The following is a 26,114-nucleotide window of genomic DNA, read 5'->3' on the forward strand; positions in this document are numbered from 1 at the left end:
CAAAAGCAACAGTTTTAATCTGTATTTAACAGAAAACAAAACATTTGGAACAATGTTTAGCCAATTCAAAAATAAAACATTTGGAACGTTTATCCAAGCCACAAATAAAACAAATTTAAATCTGTAGATGTCTTACAGAGAACACAAAAAACAAGGCAGATAGAAAGTAAGAAAAAGGATAAATAATCTGTAGACAATCTTACAGAGAGAGAAATATTGGTTATATTTAACAAACTATTTGAACAAACAGGTAGTATGAATCTGCCAAAAATAAGAATAAAGAAATGAAGGGCACAAATTCCACTGATGGATGAAAATAAGCAAACAAAATAAAATGTGCACAAGCACATTGCCCATTATATTTAAACCAACTGAAAAACATCAGTTTGAAGGTCAAACTAGATTAACTTGTAAATCACACGTCTGTGTACAACAGTTCACTACTAACTTTATACAATAAGTGGTAATACAAGTGATCTATGGGGCTCAAAGAGTTTTATACAAAGTGAATAATAACAGTATGTGTGGCTTCTGTCTCTTTCTAGGGAGAATAATATGTCTTCCACGTAAACCAAACGCACCAGATTGTGTGGGGCGTATCCTCTGCTGTTCGGTCGAGTCATGATTCATGATCAGCCAGGCGTCTGTTCACCAGAGGTAAGTGAACCAGCTCTCCATTCTCATTATATAACAGCACTGCGAGTTCTGGCTCTCTGGCCTGGAGATGTATGGGAAGAAAGAAGGGACAGAGACATGTAGTAAACTCATAGTAGTAAATGTAAAATGTAGTAAATGCATTTTAATAAATGTTGAGTTTCTAGATGCCGTTTAAAATGTCCAATCACTAAAGCCCTTTCAGAAGCAGACAAGTCAGTCTGAACCATTTACCGTAGTGTAGTTTGCACATGTTGCTACCAGTGTGTGCAGTGGAATGTGTACATCAATGAAACATTTTGTGTGCACGCACCATGACTGAAGCAGTGATCTTTCCGTGCAACAGGTCGATCATGAGCTGTGCGGCCTTGACGCTCCACTCAGGACTGTAGGGTAGCATCTCCAGCTCCAGGTTGACCCTCGGAGGCTTGAAACCACACAGACGCACCTTCAGAGCACTGGCAGGAAACTTCTGCAGCTCAGCAGGCATCTTACGCAGCCTGGGGGTGGTTGGACACATCAAATGCATAGTAAACATGAAAACCCTCATAATCCACATTTCAACACTATTGACCGCTAAAGAGGAACTAAACGTCACCGACACTTCATATATTTGAACAGGACGGGATCCAATAACGGCATGGCTTCATGTGAATCTTACTTGCTGGTGGGCACGGTGTCGTCCGATCCAAAGTCTACATGTTGCACCAACAATGCTGGTGGATTCACGCCGACAAACTCCATCATCCTGGCCCTGTAATACCTCCCATCGCCGTACTCTGCCAGACACACACCTCCTGGATGCACACACACATTAAACGCCTCGTCAATGAACCTGAATATTGGCACACATGCACACTTGACAGGACATGTAGACACTGCACTACACAACAGACCATGGATAAGTATAACAAGGTTTTGTTTTTTTACCCAAGGGGTAGTTGGTAAGGCATGGTAGACCGTCTATATCTGCATTAACTCTGGCCATTGCTTTCTCCAGAGTCTCTCCATTCACCAACACAGGCTCTTCCACAGGCACCAGGAACACCTGCAGAGTGCACGTTATATAGACGCTATTCGTTTTATCTGTCCTTTTGTCCCATTGTTGTGAAAGACTAATTCTGGGCTCACATTACATATGTTTTAAAATCATACATGATTTAAGAAAATAATGGTGCGTCACAAACTACAGGATTGTTGATCACTGTGCATGCCGGGGCAACACACAGGGTTGTGATACATGTCTGTTGTCCTTGGAAGTAAACGTAATAATGTTACATTGAAAAACAATGCTGTCTGCTACAGTACCTCGTTGGGGGTGCAGAGGTGTTTGACCCTGACCCTGAAGTGCTCTCCCTCCTCGGGCAGACTGGGGTAGGAGAAGGGACCCAGCACTGGTTCATTTGCCACCTCCAGACCCTGTATATTCAACAGCATCACTATCCCTTCACTTTTCACCACATTCAATACGAAATGAAAGGTGACAGTGTAGGCTTGCAGCAGAGCCATAGAGTAAGACAGAGTTGCGACATTGAGGGGGCAATGCATTGTCCCCATTCAATAGAAGTCTATGTAGAAGAGACTGGCCCCATGAAGTGAACAGAGTTGTCGTAACTCTGTCTTACTCTATGGCTCTGGGCTGCAGCAGCATTGTGTTCTACAGTTAATATACACACAGTAATATATATATATATATATATATATATATATATGTGTAGTAAAAATAAAATCTTATACAGTCCAGTAACCATACGAGGAAATGTATCTGATACGCAGGAGGGGGGGCTGGGGGCAGCAAAAGTGGAGACTTCAGTCCAAATATCCTTTTTCATGTGATAATGTGGCGTCCGAGGTGATGTGTGGCTATTATCTTAAGGTGATAATGACTGCTGGTCAATGGATTTTTTTTGCTTTTGTGCCTTTATTGATAGTTACAGTGAAGACGGACAGGAAAGAGGGAGAGAGAGAGAGAAGGGGAGAGACATGCAGCAAAGGTCGTCATGAACGGGACTCGAACACGCAACGCGCTGTCAGGCCAGAGCCTATATGTGGCATGCGCCTGGACCACTAGGCACCACGGTCATTGGAGATTTTAAGTAACTCACATAACTCAACAATAGAGCGGTTATTTCATTCGATGACCACGCGCTGGTCTATACTTGCGCACGTGGCGTGGGAGGGAACATTTATGGTGTAGCCTCAGAAAAAAAACCTAGCACACACACCACTGGACTGCAGGACTGGAAGTCTGTTTATATGAAACTCTGCTGTACTGCAAAGTGCAACGTCAAAATAAGTGCCATGAACATTTGTCAAACAACACAAGTACAGTACCTCAGTGTTTAGATCCCACTTATCCAGGGAGAGGTCAGTGGATTTGAAGAACTTGAACTTGTCCTACACAAAGAGACACATAATCCTCTGTCAACTATTGGATGCACTTGTTCAACTCTGAATTGTATTGACCGCAAGCTCTCCTATAAATGCATTGTATTACTGGTATTGCTTTGGTCAAAATAATTGACCGAGTCAATGTTGATTAAACATCACTGGAAGTTTGAATTTCCTTTGTAAAGTCAATCCACATAATGTATAAAACAACAACATTACACACCTCCTGTAATGCAACAGTCGTGTCCACAGAGGCATGTTGATGGTGGCACATGATCCGCCTCAGATTCTGTCCATCCAGGAAGATCTGGACTGTCACACTGCCCCGCGATTCCAAAGGCAGCTCCTAGAGCACACACACCAAGCCCCCAGAGGACAGCAGAGGATTATTGAAACAAGCCTGAACTAGTGACCAATTCTGGTGTTGCAATAAAAGAACACTACTGTGAATGCTTCTATAACCTAAAACCATATGGCATCAACGTTCAAATCCTGGAAGCAGTGTGTACTTCTGAGGGAGCATGCACTACAATTTAGGCATTTAGCAGACGCTCTTAATCCAGAGCAATTTACATTTAAGCAAGAACAAAAAGCATGGCAATACATCACATACATAAAAAGTAGTTATCATGAAACATGCGTAAGCTAAGAACGTAACAGTGGAATATCTATATAATGAAACGACATATAAACTATACATACTATTCATATATACTATAAAGTGCTATGACTACATAAAATGCAATTCTAGTGCTGTCTACGTAACATGCTATAAGTCTGTATAAAATGCTATCCAAGTCTACATAAAGTGCTATCTAAGGGGCTAGGGGGCAAGTGCTACGGGCCATAATGGAGTCTGAAAAGGTGGGTTTTCAGACTAAGGCGGAAGATTGGGAGTGAGGCTGCAGTTCTGGTAATGGGAAGTGCATTCCATAGTTTTGGAGCCAGAAGGGAGAAGAGTTTGGGACGTGTGGAGCGTTGTCCCGGCGTTTTTAGTGAAGGTACTTCCAGCTTCCCTGCGTTGGCTGATCCGAGTGCACGGGAGGGTTTGTACACTGGTTGAGCAACCTTTATTGAAATGAATATGTGGGGGCAGGGGCATCCATCCCCTAGTTTTTATACAACTTTGACACATACTATAACTACAAGTTCATTCCAAGAAGTGCTTGCTTTTCTCTGCTGATCCGTTTGTGTAACAACTCCATTGTTGTGGTCTTGGTGGGATCTTACCATGACTTCTCTATACTGTGTGTCTGAGTGTTGTGGTCATGGTAGAACCTTAACATGACTTCTCTATATTGTGTGTCTGAGAGTTGTGGTCTTGATGGGATCTTACCATGACTTCTCTATACTGTGTGTCTGAGTGTTGTGGTCATGGTAGAACCTTAACATGACTTCTCTATATTGTGTGTCTGAGTGTTGTGGTCTTGGTGGGATCTTACCATGACTTCTCTATACTGTGTGTCTGAGTGTTGTGGTCATGGTAGAACCTTAACATGACTTCTCTATATTGTGTGTCTGAGTGTTGTGGTCTTGGTGGGATCTTACCATGACTTCTCTATACTGTGTGTCTGAGTGTTGTGGTCATGGTAGAACCTTAACATGACTTCTCTATATTGTGTGTCTGAGAGTTGTGGTCTTGGTGGGATCTTACCATGACTTCTCTATACTGTGTGTCTGAGTGTTGTGGTCTTGGTGGGATCTTACCATGACTTCTCTATACTGTGTGTCTGAGTGTTGTGGTCTTGGTGGGATCTTACCATGACTTCTCTATACTGTGTGTCTGAGTGTTGTGGTCTTGGTGGGATCTTACCATGACCTGCACGTCCAGAACACGACCCACCAGCAGGTTCCTGAGCAGAGCAACTGCATCAACCTGCCACTTCCTGCCCACCTAGAAAGAGAGAAACACACACACACACAGCGCTCAATGGTGTTCTAACACTCATGTCTGTGATGACTACATTTAAATGGTGCTGTGTGTGAATGTGCACGCACGCACACAGACAGACACACTTACAGGGATGAGTCCATATAGCTGGCAGGGGATACAGAGCTGAGGGACTTCCTCACACAGCAACATAGGATACACATGAACCACTGGAATGTCCTCTACATGACCACTGTCCACATAACGCACCTGGAGAGAGAGAGAGAGAATCACTATAATCTTTGATTTGTCTCCATTAAAGAAAATATTCTATTCCTCCGGATTCACATCTAATCCTCAAGGAGGAAGGACCAAGACACCAGTGGAGTGAGCAAGTGTAGAAGTTAAGAGTAAGAATTGGAATTTGGCAAGAGGCTAAGTGAAGGTGATCGTTTATATGCAAGCCTGACCCTGACGTGTCCGCTGATGATCTCCAGCACCTGTCCTCGGTACCAATGCATGTCTGGTCCCATGACAGAGCAGCCCTGCACGCACTTCCAAGTGTACGGTTTCTGTCTGGGCAGTGTCTTCATATGCTGCTTGATCCTGTATCTCAGCAGATCCAGCTGATACGCTGACACACATAAACACACAGGAATACACAGGGTGTTCACTCTGAAAAGCCCCACCTTCCATTACCCCCCAAACCAGCAGGCATAATCCTTCCGTTATTAACTTGCACTGTCACATGTAATCTCTCTTTAGGAGTGTTTATATTCCAAACGAGATGCTTGGTTAGGTCAGAAATGAGGACAGAACATTGCCATGGTTTTGATCAAAACCATGGAGAGCGCCGTAGATTTAGAGAAAAGAGACAGTTTCGTCGGGCCGTAAACGAGGACGTGAACGGCATGTGAACAAACCCAATGATCCTGAATGATACTGAAATAGAGGGCATATTATTGTCCCCAGCAACCTACTGTACCATATCACTAGGATACATGATAATACCTTTCAGTAGTCTACCGGTAGTTACAGTATGCTACTGTCATGATACCATCCTGGTAGAAGTACCATTTCTATTGTTGGTCATATATGCAATATAACCCAATGCTTCTAGTTTGGTATAAATTATAGCCCAGTAGCAAACAACTATATAGTAGACAAACAACTGTTCAATTGATGTAAGTTTACAGCACTTTGGTTCAACAATGTTTTAAAAGTGTGCTATATATATATATATATAAAGTGGATTGGACTAGATAAAAGATTTTAAAAAGTCCATAAGATATGAGACATTTAACCCATTTTGACCAGAGATCAGATTCTAAAAAACTCTTCTAAATCCTGACAGTTTTCTGAAAAAGCTGTTTCTATGTCAGTGGTTCTTCGATTTTTCAAAAATAGCAGACCTACAAGCTCGTAGCGCGCCATCTGCTATTTTTCAATAGCTAAAGCATAACATAATGCTAACACCAAAAAGGGTTCCCGCCCAGAATGGGTTAAAGACCCGTTTTACACATTGTGCCAAGAGCACAGGGACTATAAAATAATTGATGTGTACCAGCCTGCTTCGTCCTGGCATAGATGACACCATCGTCCCCCACAGCGGTGATGCTGATCCTGATGGGACCGTCACTCGGCAGCTCAGGAGGCTGGTACAATGTTGTCTTCACCTGTTCAAGGTGCAGGAACACACAGACATGCTGAAGGGCAGTTCTCCTACACATTGTTTGTTTACCGTTATCATTTTTGAGCAACTTGGGTTCCCTTGATTGACAGAAAACCCAAATCTAGTTAGGATTAGTTAGGATTGTACTAATACTAATAGATAATACTAATACTAGTTATGAAGAGAGCATGAGGTAGAGCGCACAATCGAGTGGGACAGAGAATTATGTTAACTCCCCATTTACCTCTCACACACAAATCATTCATTGAATGCTGGGAACAACAAGGCTATGTTTTCATGGGCATTTTTTTATCTTGCCACACACGCTGTCTCTTTTGGTCTTGTATCATTTCTTGTCTTCAAATATATACATCAAACCAGAATAGTATGTTGTGGCTACTCAAAGCAACGCATGCCTGTGAGTTCTCCTCATGACCTGGCTACAGGATAGAACATAAATGTGCCCGGAGCCCCGATATGACTATATATGGGCATATTGTTCATATCGGCAGTGCAACTTAGGCGTGAGGTGCGCACAGCGGCCCGAACACTATATGCGAGAGCCGCATAGCAGCGCAAAAATCTAAGTTTGATAAATCTGTTATTGTGGCCACAGACTTCCGATCGAATGGATATCCAGTGTGTCATTGGATGCTCACCTTCTCAGCAGCCAAACTAGTGCGGGGGGCAGGCTTGGGGGCAGGTTTGGGAACAACAGGCAGGGTGGGGCTGGAGGGGGCTGGAGAGGGTAGTGGAGGAGGAAGCGGAGGGGAAACGGGGATTGATGGAGATGGAGGGGAAGAAGGGATTGATGGAAGTGGTGGTGGAGGAGATAGGGAAGCAGGGGTTGATGGAGGTGATGGTGGAGGAGGGGAAGCAGGGGTCGATTGAGGTGATGGTGGAGAAGGGGAAGCAGGGGTTGATGGAGGTGATGGTGGAGGAGGGGAAGCAGGGGTCGATGGAGGTGATGGTGGAGGAGGGGAAGCAGGGGTCGATTGAGGTGATGGTGGAGAAGGGGAAGCAGGGGTTGATGGAGGTGATGGTGGAGTAGGGGAAGCAGGCCTTGATGGAGGAGATAGGGAAGCAGGCATTGATGGAGGTGATGGAGGAGATAGGGAAGCAGGCATTGATGGAGGTGATGGAGGAGATAGGGAAGCAGGCATTGATGTAGGTGATGGTGGAGGAGGGGAAGCAGGGGTTGATGGAGGTGAAGGAGTGATGTTGTCATCAACAGCAGGCACGTCCTTTTGAGTCCCACCATCTTGGGGCCCCGAGACACCGTCCTCCACCTTCACCGTGGAAATCTCTCTGGAAGTATACATGAGATGGGGGGCCACACAGCCCATTATACACTATATGTTGCTAATGTAGCCACTAAACTATCAAAATGGCTGCACACAAACAGAATGACAGGTGCAACGGAGACCTTTTGTAGACCATCAGGTTGTCTGTCCAAGGTAACCAGACAAAGGTATAAAGATCTAAACCTTCGCACATCACAAAGTAGCGCTACAACCCTTGGTATCATGGTAAACACAAACTGGAGACTTTAGTTAAAATCTCAAATTCGGCCTGGGCCGTGGCTCAGCGTTCCAGGCACCTTGATAATCCAGTCTGGCAGTGTGCCACGGGTTCGACTCCCTATCCCGACGGACTCCCCCATCTCTCTCCCCATTTCCTGTCAGCCTACTGTCTGTCCCTCCATAAAAATATATAAAATAAAGGCAAAAGCCAAAAATAAATAAATCTCAAATTCAACAGTAGATGCTAGATAAAATAAAAATAAAAGAAATAACAGTTCTACAAATTTGGGAGACCAACGTTTCAGCCCCATGTACACCACACACACACACCTTTGTTTCCTCTCCTTCAGTGCGAGGCCCTCATGGACCAGGAAGTCTGCGATGCTGACATATTGTCCCGTCTTGCTGGAGCAGGACAGAGAGACGGGAACTGGACGCTGCTCTGTCAGCTCCTACACAACAATACAATAAATAAAGCAAACATGAAAACATTAACAATACAGAATGCACACAACATTTTATCGCTTCAAATATTTGGTCCAAAGTCTTAACATGATAGACCAGAATCAGCCCTCTTGGGTCTGAGAGGCTAAATGTCATCAAACGGTGGTCCGTGGCTAAATGATGGACCTTGACATGAAAAGGGTTGAAAACCAGTGGTAGAAAGAGATGTACTGTAGGGAGAGAGACAGACCTTTATGGTCATGGTGGCCATAGCTCCAGTCACGTAATAGGAGATGAAGTCACAGGCGGTGGCGGTCCAGGTGGAGCGACCTCCAGCTGGCCTAAGGAATGGAGAAGATAGAAATGTCATTGTGACAATTAAAGCGTCAATGGAGAAGGGCATACTGTGTATCTGCCCTTTCATTGGCTTTTCACCTTGATTGCGTCTGCACTGTAACATTTAACTTCACCAAAACTATGCCTACTTTTCGTTTTTGCGGGCCGTGGGACGAGTGGGTCGTCGATTCAAATATTGTTTTGCGGGGCGGGTTGGTGCAGACAGACATGATGCCTAAACCTAACCTTACAAACACTAGGCCTAACCCTAACCTCACAGAAATGATGCCTAAACCTAACCTCAAAACCGTGTCCGCTTGGGCCAAACACCAGGAAAAAGACTACCATTGTATATGATTGGACTCCATCACAGCTTCACCCCTTGACCTTTTACCCCCAAGCCTGCTCCTCACCTTTCACCCCTTATTAGACCCCTTGCAGTGACATCCTCAAAACAACGCAACTCACGCATTTGCATTCAACAGAGGTTTTATGTAATTACATTCTTAACCCAATGCATTTCCCCAATGCCCCTCCATGGTTACAGAAAGGGCAATATATGTATGCAATGTTTTATGTGACTCCTATAAAGCACATCCGTGATATTATACATGTAAAGTCTGTCTCCACTGACCTGATGTCACTCAGAGTACACTCTAATGCAAGGGAACCAACAAGGGAATCCTGTAGAGGCCTCAGGCTGCTCATATGCACAAAGACTCTGTTGCCAAAGTCACATCGTCTCACCTACAAACAACCACCAGAGAGACAGACATTAGTAACAACTACGCATCGATTCCTTTCCGTTTTAATTTTGATGAGTTTATTCTAACAGTAGAATGTATCCAAGCCCCCAGAATTGCTGGGCAACGTTGAAGCCGTCAAGCCTACTGGTTAATGCTGAAACTGCAGGCAGGCCCGTGCATTTAAACCCTGTGCAGCTGGGGTTTAAAATGGAGTGCTTGTTTGCACTTTTGCATTTGCCAACCAAAATTTGGTTGGCAAATGCGGAAGTAGAGCGTTCTTCCGGGTGCTTCACAACGCCACTTCCATTGGAAGTTTATTACACATCCTCAGGATGTGTAATAAACCCAAATATAAAGAATTAACTATCCCTGGCCTTTACGTTTTGAAATGTAATTATACAAGCAGAAAACCAGTCGGAATGGAAGCTCTATAGCTGACAGTGTTCTATCTAGAGAGACGTGGCCAAGAGCAGGGATACCTCAGCCGTGTTGGTGGATGCAACAGTGTTGCAGATCTGTCCTCTCTCCCAGAGTCCATTGATCAGAACAGCACAGTACATGTCTGCCTCCCACTGGACATCCTGGGGCTCCATAGAACCATACTCCTGCTTCAACAGCTCGTTCAACCTGGTTAGAATAAAACAGTGTTATCGCCCACAGAGATAACCTGGCATGGCCCAGACTAATATCACTGCGTACATATTATTTTACTTTTATTTACTGGGATCTGTCTCTATTTTGTTTAGATTTTGGATAATTTAAAATAAGAAAAGTTATTGATTTTAACTATCCGACATATACGTTTTGAGACCGAATTTAAATTGTTGCCAAAATTAAAAAACGGGTACAATTCCTCCAACTTGTTTGGCCCAGTCCTATTACACAGTATATTCGAGACCTTCCATACCGCTCACCTTTTGAGTTGCATATTGTTCTGGGTGAGCTGGACGTAGAAGCTCCCAGGAGAGTTGACGTGAGTGACTCTGACTTTCAGCTTGTCGAGGCAGGCAGGGAGCTCTAGGTTGGGCTGGAAATCCACAGTATCCAGAGCCTGGTCTCTGAGGCTTCCTTGGTCTGAGGCGCTGCCGGACAGAGACTCCTGCTCAGAGGCTATGAAGCCCTCCAGTGGAGGGTCCCACACTGGTTCCTCGGCACGGCAACTCTCTGGGTCTTTGGCTCCGACTCTGCAGGTAGGACAGGGAGAGTGTAGGCAGGAAAGAGAGGAAAGGCAGCGCAGAAAAGGTGGTGGGTGGAATGGAGAGATATGGTTAAGACCCGGTCCTGTCAAGAACCCCAAATATTATATGTATTTGGCCGCCGGACCCCCAACTGAAAATATGTTGTTTTCACATTGCATCGGGTTGATCTTGTAGGTTGGCCATTTACAAAGAGCCAATGTATAAAATAGGGTAAAAGTGATCAAAATGATTTAGATGCTATATTAACTCCTTTACCTGGGGACCCCCTGGACCCCCAAAGGCCCCTGGCATGGAAAACAAAGTGCAGGACATACAAATGAGCGTCTTACCTCTTGCTGAAGCAGGCCAGCTCCTCAGTGATCAGCAATTCGTTTAGGTTGGTCTGCGGTCCATCGAGGGAACTCTCATACAGTGTGACTAGCAATGGCTGGTATCTGGAAACCTTGGCTACACAGGGGACAGTGAGTGAAAAGAAGTTACACATCGTTGCGGTCGAGTGGAAACCTCTTAAGTCTTAAACTGTTACTTTTCAGGAAATTGGGAAAAAAATAAATTGATCCAATGTAGTCATTTAGTCACGAGCCGTTTATTAGTTAAATATTTATAAAACCCAGACACACTTAAACACTTTCAAAACGTTTTCAATATAACAAAAAAAGGCCATCTACAAGCTCAACTAGTCTCATCACAACATGCTGTGGGCTTGTACATGGGCTAATTTTGCACAGCACAATGGCACATTCATTTGCAAATGCATACACAACGTTGAAATACGGAGGTACAAGGTTTATGCTCGACAGTAACACAATATTGAAATCACACACTTGGTACAATAACAAATAGAATACGCATATCAGAAAAAGGAGAATAAACCCGCACACCTGTGTGAACTGAGTGGTGTAAGGTATTATATAGCCTGATCAGCTGTGTTCTGACGTAATGTCTGACGTAATGAAATCAGCATCAACCAATCAGCATTAACCATTCTCATTTGTTTTGCACAGACAGACAGACAGACTAACAAAGCCAGTTGTAGGAGTGGTTTACACCACTCAAAAAAATACCCATGGCTCGAAACGTCATCATTCAATAAATTATGATGTCACTGTAAGGGGTCTAATAAGGGGTGAAAGGTGAGGAGCAGGCTTGGGGTAAAATGTCAAGGGGTGAAGGTTTATTCTTCTTTTTCTGAAATCACACACTTGGTGCCATGTACGGAAGAGACTAGAAATGACGGACATGGAAATAGATACACACACAGTACCTGTGGCCACCACAGTGACGTGTTTCTGGAAAGTGAGACTGACAAATCTTTTAATAGTGGTTTCATTCCAGGTGTCTCCATCAGGAGGAAGAACATTAGACAGACCACACTCGATAGCCTGCAGGGCACAGGGAGACACAGCGATGCATTAGACCTGGGCTCCGCTCACAGGATTACAGGGGTACCGTCATCGAAATGTGACCCACCAAACACACCAAACTCTCTGCACAACTCTAGGCAGGGCTCCAGGCTAACTTTGTTCACCAACGTCCCGGAACCGTCCCAGAACACTATTTGAACCGTCCCAAAGTGAATGTATACAGTCCCGGGAAAAAAAAGGAAAGCACCACTGAGATTACCAAATTAATAACTGTATTTTTGAGGGGCACTAGCCCCTCCTATATTCAGCTGTAGTGTAGATTTGTGTCATAACCCAAACTGAACTAAATGAATGGAGAATGCATATATACGAGCAAATCGGATATTTTTGTCCTACACAAGATTAAATTCCTGTTGACACTGAATGGAGAATTTACGTCCTGTGTCTGAGCAAATTATGTACGATAAGAGCGCCACTCACTTCACATGGGTGTCATTTATTTTATATTATTTTTTTAAATAGGGTAACCCCGTTATACAATAAATGCAGTATAGTATTTGTTTGGCTTCATATTTCTTCTGTAGATAGAGAAAATACACTGATTTAGAAAAAATGCTCCCAGATGAAAAGTTTTCATGATGTGTGAGATGAAAGAATGTTTTGGTCATACTAGCCTATAATCATTAGCCTACAGTATACTCATTTAGCCTGCATGTTGGCTTTACCAGTATGTGCTTAAAATACAATTAAAAAATAATACTCATTCACTGTTGTATCACGGAGTAGCTTTCTACAGCTAGAAATAAGAGAAAATAGCCGTATGCGAATCATTTGAATACCATTTAAGAATGATTGCACTGTGTAGACCAGGGGTAGGCAACCTTAGGCACCAGTGCTAACATTGGCACAAGGAGGGTGATCACTGGCACACTGGCAAGTGTGTGAGAGAGTATTTTTGGTTTTAAATAAACTATTTTAAAAAAATGCAGTCAAATTAATGAAGTCCCTCACATTTGTGTGTAAATTACATCCTGCATTCATTAAAACTGAACTCTGCTATCGCCCCGAGTCTAATGATCATTATAACAACGTGAAAGAAAATATTTAAAAAAGGAAAAACTTTGTGGACAAGCAAAATATGTTGGATTTTTTCACGTGGAGTCATTAAAATTAATTCATGTTGATATGGCACACTGACGATCTAGAAAATAAAAACATGGCACTTAATTTAAAAAGGTTGCAGACCCCTGGTGTAGACTGTAGAGGTTGAAGGAGCGGACTGAGGATGTCTGCGCAACTTGTCACGTCTTAAATTGTCAGCGACAAACATTGTACGTTTACATTTACTCAACTGACCTACGTAACTATTAAATCGATTGTGATTTTAAAACTCGGGAGGGCGGGTTAAATCATTTTGTTTGCACGTAACATGAAGTGCCATGTTTTTATTGTAACATGTCAGTGTGCCATATCAACATTAATTCATTTTAATGACACCACGTGAAAAATTCCAACCTATTTTGATTGTCCACAAATATAAACTTTTCCCTTCACGTTGTTATAATGATCATTAGACTCAGGGCAATAACAGAGTTCAGTTTTAATTAATGTAGAATGCAATTTACACACAGATGTGAGGGACTTGCGCATTTTCAGTACAGAAACTCCTCTAGTCCTGAAACCTTTTTATAGGCCCTGAGACGTTGTTAATCTCAAGCCCTGACTCTAGGTGTGTTTATTTTTGTTGAAAAAAAATCACTTTTATCTGACCATGATAGGGACGGCGAAGAACTCATCCTTGATCTTCCTCAGGTCGCTGACAGAAACGATGTCTTTGTTGCCAAAATCCACAAACATCACTTCTACCTTTGCAGGTCTGCCCCTGGGATGACCTGCACACACACACACGCACACACACAGTATATAATGACTGGGCTACTGTATTTGTAAGGACCATTTGTGAAATCCAACTGTCTACTACTGATGTGCAAAATACATTTAAGTAAATCTTTCTCATAGTATTGCCATCCAAGACTGATGGTGCCAGGCTTATAGGTGTAGTCAAACAGGTTGGTCAAATCTAAAATGATATACTGCTGTGAAATCATTTAAATCAGTTCATTTGACAGCCTGTGCGATTTCTGAAAAAGAAAGAAAAGAAAAGGCACACTCTTCCTTGCTGCCTCGACACTGATGCTCATCGGTGTGCTTTTGTGTGAAATTCTACATAGGCTGTTAAAAGACGTGATCAGAAACTGCCGTTTCACAGTGGAGTATCATTTTATTAACCCGTTTTTAACCACAGACATCTGCAGGACGATGTCAATACCCTTACATTCAAGATTAGGTTGGAAAATAGGTCAAAGAAATAGCTGACTTTGCCCAGCATTCTGGGCTGAATGGCAACGCTATGTAATAATGAATAATAATAATAATGAATCACATTTTTATAGTGCTCAAAGCGCTTTACAATGGTTCATTCATTCATACATTGGGAGGTGAAGCGGGGAACAGTCGACCCCAGCGTCCTCACTTCCCCCATGTTCACACACCAATGGTGGCGAGCTCACACCGACCGACTCATTGGAGGCAATGTAGGGCCATTTTTGAAACGAGCTCCTCACCACTCGCCCTACACACTTCCACTCAGTTTGAGCATAGATATATAAATAATAGAGACGCAATGCAATGCAAGTGGATGGGAGGAGAATTCCGGTGCCGTCTCTATTATTTATATATGTATGCTCAAACCGAGTGGAAGTGTGTAGGACGAGTGGCGAGGAGCTAGTTTCAAAAAGGGGGTATGGTTCAGTGTCTTGCCCAAGGACACTTCGACATGTGGACAGGAGGAGCCGGGATTTGAACCGCCGACCCAGGGATCATTGGACGACCTGCTCTACCTCCTGAGCCACAGCCGCCCTATGTGACAAGAGTCCTGAGCTACAGTAATGGGTGAGGTCAAAGATGGGGCCAACGCAAACACACACACGTGCCCTTACCTACGACCATGGCTCTGTACCAGTTGTTGTCGTTGTATCGTGCCACACAGGCCTGGTGGAGGACGGGGCAGTAGAGCTGCAGCTCATCTTCACCTTCAGGCAAGCTGGAATAGAACTCTTCCAGCTTATTTGACAGCAACAAGAACTCCATGCTATCACCCTAGGAAGGAGAGAGAGAGAGAGAGAGAGAGAGAGAGACATAAAGACAACCAAACAGCCGTGATAATCCATTCCATATTATGGGCAGTTGATGGTGGCTTGTTTTCGCCCAAAACCACTAGAAAGCAGAGTAAAGTAAAATCTGAGGCATCAAAATAAAATATGCGATATATGTAATATATGTGACCAACAGTGTGTAGTACCAGTTGTATGTAGAAGTGTGACGGGCTGTTAACATGAGGGACCATTGCGTTGTATTCTGTGCCGACCTTTGGGTGGTTGCAAGGGTAGTACAGCAGAGGATGCCTAGTAGAGGACGGTACTGGAGTGTAGTACCTAGGGAAGAGGGAGGTTCTGCAATGGTCAAGAGGTGCACGCACATCCACACCTTTCAACGGGTGCAGGAACCAAAAATAATAACCAAGAAAGGAAAGAGGAGCTCCGTATACCTGACGAAGGCCCCTGAGGCCGAAAGGTATCGTTTTTCCACTCTGTTTTGGGAGCTTTTCAAACCCATTTAGACCCGAGGATGATTCTACAAAATGTCTTCTAAATCCTGACAGTTTTCTGAAAAACCTACGTTTCTATGTCAGTGGTTCTCAATATTCCATGTCAAGAATTATATGAAATTGGCCGCCGACCCCCATCTGAAAGTATGTAGTTCCAGGGACCCTCCAGATGCAAAGATTTGAGTTAAAAATGTTCGCTCTGAAAGAATATATTCAAAGATTTGCGTCACATTTTCACGATTTTTCAAAAATAGCAGACCTACAAGCTCGTAGTGCGGCACTCTACAAGCTCATAGCGTGGCACTCTGTGCTTGTAGATGTGCTATTTTTCAATAGCTAAAGTATGACATAATGCTTAACACCAAAAGGCGGTCCCGCCTAGAATAGGTTCAAACGGCGTGCGGATCTCCTCTTTCCTTTTCAAGAGGAAGTTTCTGAACACGGCTGGCAATACAATGTAAGCACACTAACTAAAATGGTCTGCTAAATAAAGTACAAACCAGCAACAATGACAAGTTGAACACATGAAGCCATTGATGTATACTGCTCCTAGAATGCCTTTGCAACAGCATCTCATAAAATAAATATAATTCTCAACAAAAAGAGAAAAGCCATTACCTGGCCAATCCAATTAAGATCAGGTGGTCTCTAACAGAGATGGGCATGTCGCTGGCTCTGTCCATGGGAGCCTTCATGAGGTCAACGAGCAGAGAGTCTCGTTCATTTCCCAACAGCTTCATCTCCACCATCGCATTGCGTAACACATGCCGCAACTCCACGCAAGTCTCCTTACTCCAGCCTCTAGTCTGGGAACACACACACACACACACACCACACACACACCACAACAAATGGTCAACAAAGTAACATGTGTCCTACTTTTGTGTATATTTATACGTCTCTAAATGTTCTGATGAATTGAAAATGGTGGACCCCATTGTAAACAAGTGTAATGCTTTATGGTGTCGTCCACAGTTAACAGTTTTTGTATTGAGTTGTGCTTGAAATGTACCTATTCTGCATAGTGTTAATAAATACTTCAATCAATCAAACTCCACCGGTGGGGCTTTGTGTGCGCCACAAATTGCCTCGCCAAAATACACTGCATCATAACCAGACAGGTTATTTTTTTACATAAATAGAGACAGAATTTATATTGATTGCAATACATTTTTGTATAATCTTGAGGCTTGTTTATATTTATCTTATAAATATCGTAACAAATCCTTCCAAAAAACATTGGTACAACGGTAGTGTAATGCAACAATGAATGCATCGAGCTGCGATATACAAGTTTGAGATATTACTATAGAATGCCATGGCTACATAATATGCCATCAAAAATTACACATTTTAGCCTTTGCATGCACCTGCAACGTCGTCGAGGCGAGGGCAAGTCAAGTGAATTGATTAACTGTTGCACCCTGTTGTTATGTCAGTGTTCCTACCAGATCAGCAGGGATAAGGTCCTTGAGAGAGCATCTGATGGCTTGTGGAGCCCAATGTCTCAGCTCCGCATGCAGCCAATCTTCCACCTTCCTGAAGTGCTCATTAACAACCCTCAGTGCGGACTCATCAGACATGCCCTCCTCACTTAAGTGATAGAGGTGGGGATGAAGCAGTTAAGAAAAAGTTGAGATGTTAAGAGACTTGCACAAGGTATATTACGGTCTTGTGCATGTGTTTTGTACAGTGTGTGCGTGCGTACATTGCTAATGGCATGCGCTTCACAACGCCAAAGTCCATGAGGAAGATTCTGATGCTGAAGAGCTGTGTGACAGGACATGAGGCCACCGTCGCCCGAGTACTTCTCTCGATCATCTCCGATATCGTAGCTCGACACCAAGAGCAGTCCTTGGCTTTCACAAACACCACACCACCTGGAAACATGCATGTGTTATGCCTTGCTGTAAACCAAATCGCCCCACGGGGACAAACAAATAAATGAACCTGAACCTGTACATTCATTCAGTTTCTGTCCTTACATAAACACATTTGTTTGACTGAACGTGTGTGTGTGTGTGTGGGCATATAGAATTGGCCTTGAGAAATGAGTGCGCACAAAGCACTGATATAGTATATTAAATAAAAACGTATGTTTTATAGTCAAAATATCCCAAGGCACACCTGGACAGGAACCACTGTCAGGGGACATTCATCTTCACAATGATAGCCGCCCCAGACCCCCCCCCCACACACAAACACACACCAGTCTTAATTGTATCACTAGGAGAAAAAAGCCCCCTGTTTCCACAACAGTTGTCGAAGATCTTCCCAAACAGCTGGCTGGTCTGCTTCTTCTCAGCACAGTACTGGACGTAGAAATGGTTCGGGTTGACCACATGGACGACCTGCACCAATCGGTGCTCTGGAAGAACGGAAGGAAAGACAAACAGTACATGAATGATGTATGGAATGAGGAATCTGAATTAATCAGAACACACTCGCGAACACACTCTAATTTCCGCCATACCTGGCAGATACTTGACAGGTGTAGGCGTTATGTCCGCTTTCTTTTTCCCCTTTGTTTTCCATTCGTTACTGGCCATCTCAGGACCAGTGAGTGGGGGAGTGGTTGGGGAAACTGCAATAAGAAACAGAAGGATCCACGTCTGACACAGTAGGAATCAGCTTTGAACAGTGAATTATAGTTATTCCCTTTCTTTGTCATTTTGATTCTACGGTTAGGTCATATGTCCATATCAGATCAGAGTTCTTGCTCTCACCTTTCACATCTTCATGACCAGCCAAACGAGGCAATTCTGGAGGAAATTAAAAACATATTTTGAGCTCATATAGCATCCTTAAGGCCATTGCACACCAGCTCCATTACATAAATGTGATGCAAATATGCAAAACATTTGTAAACATCACACAAGGAAACCATGCACCTTGCAATATCCTTCTCCTACTGCAATGTACTCTTTACCAGTGCCGTCCAGATAGCTGAAAGCTTCCAAATGTAGTGAAAACACCAGCAAACTATTTCACAAACCACCAACTACTGACCATACTGTCCCTGCCTTGGATGACTGGTCCAGCAGGAGGGCAAAAAACTAAAACTACCGGTAAGCCTTAAATATAGCCTTAAATATATAACAACTAGCCAAACCCACTTTAAAAATAAATTTAAAGTAAAACTAAAAAAACACACTCCCTCTTCTTTCTTTTTTACCTCCATCGTCCTCCTCCAAAATAAGCTCCACAATCACATCTGGCCCAGCCTGGCATGGCCAGACTGATGATTTGTTAGCTGTGGCGAATTTGTCTGGCCCAGTGTCAGCATCAGCAGGACCATGCTGCGGAGCGAGACTGAGCTTGGGGCGAGGTGTTGGGCTTTGGGTGGAACCGTGACCCTCTCTCCCAGTCCTCCGCCTGGGGTGGTCTCCCTTCTGCTGGGGGGCCGAGAGTTCTCTGTAGCGGGGATGGGGTAGGTTGTGCAATGGGGGCTTTTTGCTGGAGGCCTCCTGCTTCCTGGGAGGTTGCTCTTCTGACAAACTGACAAGGAACAGTGGGAGGACGTCATTAAAAAAATATAGGACGTGATTTATTGAATGTAGAATAATTCATTAAGGTCATGTCTAATGATTGTAACAAAACTGACAAACCTGAATGAGGAATTAATTCACAAATAGCATAGAGCAGCAGTGTTTTTGCATATGTTTGCACAGGCAACGATTTTCTCACAACACAGTTCTATTGACACACCAGCTATTATGTGATGGACCACAAATAGAGGGTATGCGCATGCATAAATCGAGTGGCAAATTGAGTTTAACGTACCCTCTTGGCCTGAATATAAGACTTTTTTTTCCAATGGAAATATGGGGGTCGTCTTATAATCAGAGTAATCTTATATTCGGGACAATACGGTAATTTTATGTTGTTCAATACAATCAGATAGGACTTTTCTGTTTGGATGTATGGGGCCAGAAAGTTGTTTTTGCAGCCCAGTTAGTAAGCGTTCCCGCATAACTTCCGGGTATAATGATGATGATGTCATGTGCATACCCTCTATTATGCTAATGTGTGTTTGGGAACTCACAGCTTGGTTTCGCCTTCATGGATCTTCACACACTTGGTCAGTTTGTCAGCTTGGAGTACACAGCTGGAACACAAGCACACTTATGAACACTGTCTGACTGTCTGTGCGCATGCGCACACAAACATTTTAGAACCGGAATTGTAACTATAACTATAAGAAACGCATGAATCCCATTGTAAAACTTTGAATCCATGTTTTGGATTTGGCTCCATGTAAACCCAGTTTTTTAACAATTCTCATGCTCTCTAATGACTCACCTGAGCCCACAGTCCATAGTAATACAGGTCATATCAACAGACTGGACATCCACGGGTGTCTGCAAAATCTCCAACACCTGAGAGAGACAGATGCACAAATCAATCAGGAACTAGACAAGAGTAGTGAAAGTACAGCATGTGTGCAGACCCATTTTGTTTACAGGCCACCATCTCCCAAAAAAGTCTTATTTCCTACCAGTCAAACTGACAAATAACCTGGAGAGATACATTACATTGGTTACCTGCCAAAAAGGTTGTTCTATTAATTTTGCTTGGTTAAAGTTCTATTACTATATTGATTGTGCATACCATGTCTAATTCATTTGGAATAAATGGAATAAAGCAAAATACTATTCTCAAGACTGAAAATGTAAAGATGATTAGGCCGACAAGCTGAAGAAATCATGATATTTCTGAGACCATTCATGTTTCTGGAAGATGCTTCTAAACTTGTATTGTTTCTATTGCTAGTTTGATCACTTCAAATAGTCTTTCATCTTAAAATATCTAATGACCGAAAACCGCCAATCTACAAGCTCACAACACGTCGCGCTGCGAGCCTGCGACGACGTGTTGTGAGCTTGTAGATCTGCCATTTTCGGTGTGCAGCATGCTTTTACAGAAGACTTCTATGGAATCCAAATGACTGAAATCAGTTGTGGTGACTGAGACTTTAATCCATGCATACCGTTTCCAGGTTGCAGTAGCTCTCCAGAGCAGGGCAGCGTCGCACCTGTCTGGCTTTCTGCATGGCAAGCTCCAGGTCCTTCATCATTTTCTCTACCAGGCACACCGTGTTGCTAGAGACGAAATAAGCTTCTATGTTGGCCACCTCCGACACCAGCGCATCCTTCCTGTTGGCAGAGGAATTACACGCACTGATACCTTCACATCTACATCGAGCTCCAGACCCATTTTTATCGCCGCTAGACCGGAATGACAGGTCGCCTGTGTGTGTGTGTGTCTGTGGCGACGGCCTCAGTCACACATTCGAAACAGAGGCAGAACTCATGTTAAAAATGTCCCATTATATTGTACTGTACCTCTTTGAGATGACATGTTTGGCCTTCTCGATAACTTCATCGATCTCCATCAGCAGCCGTGATTTCTCCCTGGTCACCTGTGCCTTCCGGCCAGTTAGCAGAGTCTAAAGAAAGGGCAAATACAAAAGAACAATGATTCAACAGAACAAATTGCTATCGTGTAGGGTAGACCAGGCCAGGGATCATGACCTTTCTGTTACCACGGACCGGCTGACAAAAAAATGTGCAGACCGGCATGGGGGTGTCATGCATCAATTGTACCAGAAGTTGACTGGCTGCTATTTGAATATTGTTATATCACTACAATGAATTATATCATTGACCTAAATGGCATTATATTAACAAGGATAGAGTGATTAAAAAAGGTTGTGTCTGTATCAGAAATGACTTTGGACAGGTGGAAAACTTTAGTTAAAATGACAAATTTAGTTTTTTTTCAACCAAGGTTCATGTTTTAGGTTGTTATTAGAGAAAGTAAAAGTTGAGTGTTATTTTTTTTCTCTAACAACCTAAAACATGAACCTTGGTTGGAGAAAAAAAACTAAAGTTGTCCTTTAAACTTGCAAAGTTACTTTACCTGGGTTACATATTCTGATAGTTGTACAGTACTTGACATGAAATAATAATCCCGTTTAGTGTTTCATTAGCGTGAACATGACAAAACAGGACAGCTTGTTGTGACGCATCCGATCATGACAATAAATGATACCAAGGATTCGACAGTACCAATGGATGTCACTGTTATGCAACACGGAAGTAGCACCACTGACGAATCGTTGGTATTGGTTATCTTCATGCAACCGAGTCAACTTCTCTCCACTGGAAGGTTATAGATTCACAATTCAGGGAAACGGAATTCCCGGCCGCCTTCTTACATACCAGATCGGCACCAGACATATATGCCATAATCTGATAAAAACACAAGAGCCAAATTTGGCTCTTAGGATGAACAATAGGTTTTCTAAATAGGTCGAGTAATCATGTTTTTAATCCATATTATGCAGATATCTGTAGTAGTTATTTTTTTATTTGGCCCCCTTAGCTGTACCCACAATTAACAGAACACAAAGGCCCTATAAAGCAGAAGTCACTAATAGGCGGACTGCAGTCCAGACACCAGCCGTCTTATCTGGACCGGGAACTATACCCAATAAATTATGAAAGGTTCTAATTCAGTTGATCTATTTTAACTGCCACAGTGTTTTTCATCTCACAATATCGATAGGGGTATTTGGTCAAACATAATGTTTGATTTTGTCCTTATGGCCCAGACCTAGTGCCGTCTCGCTCTCTCACCTGGTGGATGCGCTCCAGCTGGAACATTTTCTCTGCAGCCTGGGCCAGTGCTTCATCCACGGCCTTCTCTATCTTGTCCACGTCAAATGACTAAATGAAACGCACAAAAATATACTTAAACAAGACCAATGGGCTGTGCGCACCAAACACTAAATATGTTGTTCTATAAAACATCTCTCTGGATGGAGTCTACACCACAACTAATTATCGTTACTGTCCACAAATGTGTGTATGACCATTTGATTTTATGTACCTGTTGTTCATCTGGCTCCTCTGCAATGACCTTCTCTGGAGGGGGCGCGATGTATCGGAGGGGTCTGCTTCCACGTCCACTACTGTAGATTACAACACATAACAAAACTAATAAGGCCTTAAGTCACAATGGAAATACACTTACAGTATTATCCAAAATGTACACTCAAGAATTGAAATGCAACTGTCTGAGACATTATATAAAACCTCAGTTTTATACATAATGGCATATCACATTTTGTTTGTAAATTCAACAAGAATGTTATATACTGAGATTAGAACATGATCTCAAAACTGCTCTAAAAGAACAACTACAGGTGGCTCACCGTGGCTGCAATTCAGAACTGGCCCCAGTAAAAACTAAGTCTAACCCCCCCTCTACCATTTTTCCTCGGTATAGTGTGTACCAAAATCTCCTGGAGGGGGCGTCAACATGTGTCACGTGGTAGCGGCCGCCATACTTGTTGGCTTGTCTGGTTTGTTTACAATGAGCGACTATCCAGTGTGCTTGTATACGTTCTTTTTTTAAACTGACCTCACAATGGTGCAGACTTGCTCAGTAAATAAGTGCCACAGCAGGTCACGTCAAGGGAATGAGCCAGAAGACGGAATTAGATTTTCAGCTTTCCAGCATGGAGACAGCACCAAGGAACCCAGATTAACGTTCAACAAAGTATCTAAGCACAGCCGTGGTTGTTCACAACATTTTCCTTGTCCTTGTAATGTATTTGGGCCTGACGTTCTTTCTATCCATCCTGGTGTTGGTTCACTATGTTGTCGCCAAGAACGAGCTCAATATTTACAAAAAACATACCACCGTCGCTCTATTCTGAGTGATGTGGGCTAGAATTGAATGCCCACGAGAGGGCCGTCCCTAGCTTTTCAGACGCCGCCCTCCTCTTGGTGACGTACACGTTTTCACACGCTATAAGGACGATGGGATTCATGTGGTTAAACCGATGTACCGTTTGTATTTGTTGTAAACATGCATTTGTGGGATGAGCAACACAGCTAGTTTTGTGGGTGTGTCCCATGTGAAAGTAGGCCTACTTATCTGAACCCAATCCATCACCGCATTCAATGGGTTTTATGTTAAATGATACCTTTTCTTCTTGTTCATTTTGGTGGTATAGATGAGGCCAACCACTCTGGGGTCTACTGCTAACCCACCCACTCCTTCAACAGGAAGGTCTGATTCAACCTGTACAAGAAAAAGAAAAGAAGGGTAGAATCACTTCACACCAAGTCAATGTATGGTAAGGTAACATTAACCATCGTCATCCCTACCCTGAGGTGAACACATTCAGAGAAAATAGCAGATCTACCAGCTCACAGTGCTTCAAGTAAAGTACTGTGTTTACTCACAAGTAAACACTGTGAGCTTGTAGATCTGCCATTTTAGCCATTTTGGATTTTAGCCCTTTAGGCCTGAATTGGGATCTCCATACTTTGATTTTAATAAATGATTATGTAGCTGTGGCGCATAGCCTCATACTGTACGTTATGTGGGTTTTACACAACACGTACCTTACAATCTGGACACACGATGCAGTTTTCCGCCTCCACCATGGTGTTGAGACATGCTGTGCAGAAGATGTGTCCACACAACAACACCTGGGGGAAATTGGCCTGAGCATCATCCTCGACCTCTTCTACAAGTAAACAACAACCAAAATACAAAAAAACACACAAACAACTGAATCAACAAAGTGTTAAACCGCTTCAAACTTAGAGATAACTACATCTTAACGGAGAACACATTCGCTTTCTTGGTTTAGCGAAACCTAGCGGAAAACACACGTGGTGAACTAAACTTAGGAAAAGTAGAGGTTTACCAGGTAAAATGTAGGGACTTCCACATGATTTGCAATTCAAGGAGTTCGGTGTGTCGTCCATCCTCTCTGTGTTGCTCGTTGCTGAGATGAAATTGGTGGAATTTGAATTTCAAATGAGACAAAAAAAGTTATTAACGACGACGAGTCACTTCACGAACGTCTGACGACTGACTCGCACAGGTGTTCTTCTGCCCGGAGATCAAGAGCTTGCTGCTGGAGCTAGCTGCTGCCTGCTATTCCAGGGGGCGCTGTTGTGCAATTTCTGTGTTGGACACAATCCTAGCTGTGTGTGTGTGTGTGTGTGTGTGTGTGTGTGTGTGTGTGTGTGTGTTATTGTTACATCTTGTGTACAGCTTAGACTAGTATAAATATATTATACTATATATTTATACTCTAAGCCGTGTACATAAGAGCAAAACTTATTTTTGTTTGGCTTCCTTCAAACAATGCAGCAGATAGCATAGTAACATTCAAAACAACAGCAAGCACAGCAAACAAAATGTGTGTGTGTGTGTGTGTGTGTGTGTGTGTGTGTGTGTGTGTGTGTGTGTGTGTGTGTGTGTGTGTGTGTGTGTGCGTGCGTGCGTGCGTGCGTGCGTGCGTGCGTGCGTGGATGGACTTTAGAGCAGTGTTTCACAAACCTTTTCATGACAAGGACGGTACCCCTAAATTAATGTGTATTATTTGGCCGTGGACCCACATAAAACATATTCAAACATTTTCCAAGAATAGGCTATGTCAAGATATTTTGGATTGTTTTGTTCTAGTGAGGGATAAGACACAAAGGACATACCTTTCTCCCCCCACACTATCTGTGTGTCCTTGTATGTCGATCTCCTCTGGCTCTGACACTGCATAACCCCTATAGAGGTCAAAGAGATTCTTGTGATACAACTGCAAACCAGAAAGCAAAATTCAGGGCTCCTCAGGGCCCCAAACGTGGAGTCTAGTGTAAAGCTTACAATCCACTGTCCGGGTACATGTGTTTGGTCCGACGATTCATTGATCCGATACCCCTAACCCCTAACCTAACCATAACCGCAAGCACGGGAGCAGGCGCTAATCCTGGTGCAATGGTGTGGTGTGCTTGATCGGTTGCCTCTGCTACAGACAGTTGGCAGGTTCAAGTCCCATGTCATCAAGGTGCTGGAGGACCATCGGGAGGGGTGCTCTCCCCCTGTTTCCTGAAAAGTAACAGTTGGGGCTTATGTCTGAAAGAACCCTGTCCACCTATCATTTCATTTTACAGATAAGAATTAGGTCAAACGTTTAAAAAAAATAGCAATGGATTTTGGCCCATCATCTGACAGAATAGTCTGTGTATTTGCATACTGGGCCCTGATTATAATTGTCGACAATGGCATACTATGTCCTGATTATAATTGTCGACAATGGCATACTATCTCATAGTATGTTACTAGTGTGTAGTTTTTTCATAATTTTCATATTTTTGAGTGGTGTAACCACTCCAAGGAACAGCAATGTCCGTGTTAACCTATGTGTTGGCATATGTGTTGGTT

The 26,114-nt window shown here is 43.2% G+C and overlaps 1 protein-coding gene across 1 annotated transcript; it reads right to left on the reverse strand.

The window, feature by feature from the left end:
- LOC306914629 (RING finger protein 17-like) lies at positions 1-24,815 on the reverse strand. The gene is made up of 38 exons (XM_079491761.1): positions 24,595-24,815; positions 24,287-24,411; positions 23,863-23,960; positions 22,761-22,842; positions 22,508-22,597; positions 21,212-21,315; positions 20,857-21,022; positions 20,169-20,245; positions 19,912-19,974; positions 19,042-19,364; positions 18,593-18,628; positions 18,340-18,450; positions 18,076-18,234; positions 17,575-17,746; positions 17,315-17,459; positions 16,485-16,672; positions 15,561-15,693; positions 15,199-15,358; positions 13,970-14,091; positions 12,100-12,217; positions 11,165-11,282; positions 10,551-10,820; positions 10,116-10,263; positions 9,525-9,637; positions 8,805-8,895; positions 8,441-8,562; positions 7,247-7,895; positions 6,480-6,591; positions 5,386-5,549; positions 5,066-5,185; positions 4,859-4,939; positions 3,269-3,391; positions 2,989-3,051; positions 1,963-2,073; positions 1,585-1,702; positions 1,316-1,451; positions 968-1,154; positions 1-718 (listed from the first exon to the last, which is right to left on the reverse strand). Exons 1-38 carry the CDS (start codon positions 24,653-24,655, stop codon positions 620-622), a joined length of 5,358 nt encoding a protein of 1,785 aa, XP_079347887.1. The 5' UTR covers positions 24,656-24,815; the 3' UTR covers positions 1-619.
- Between the last annotated feature and the right edge of the window lie 1,299 nt (positions 24,816-26,114).

The sequence above is a fragment of the Electrona antarctica genome (assembly GCF_951216825.1).
Source record: "Electrona antarctica genome assembly, chromosome: 21".
NCBI lineage: Eukaryota > Metazoa > Chordata > Actinopteri > Myctophiformes > Myctophidae > Electrona > Electrona antarctica.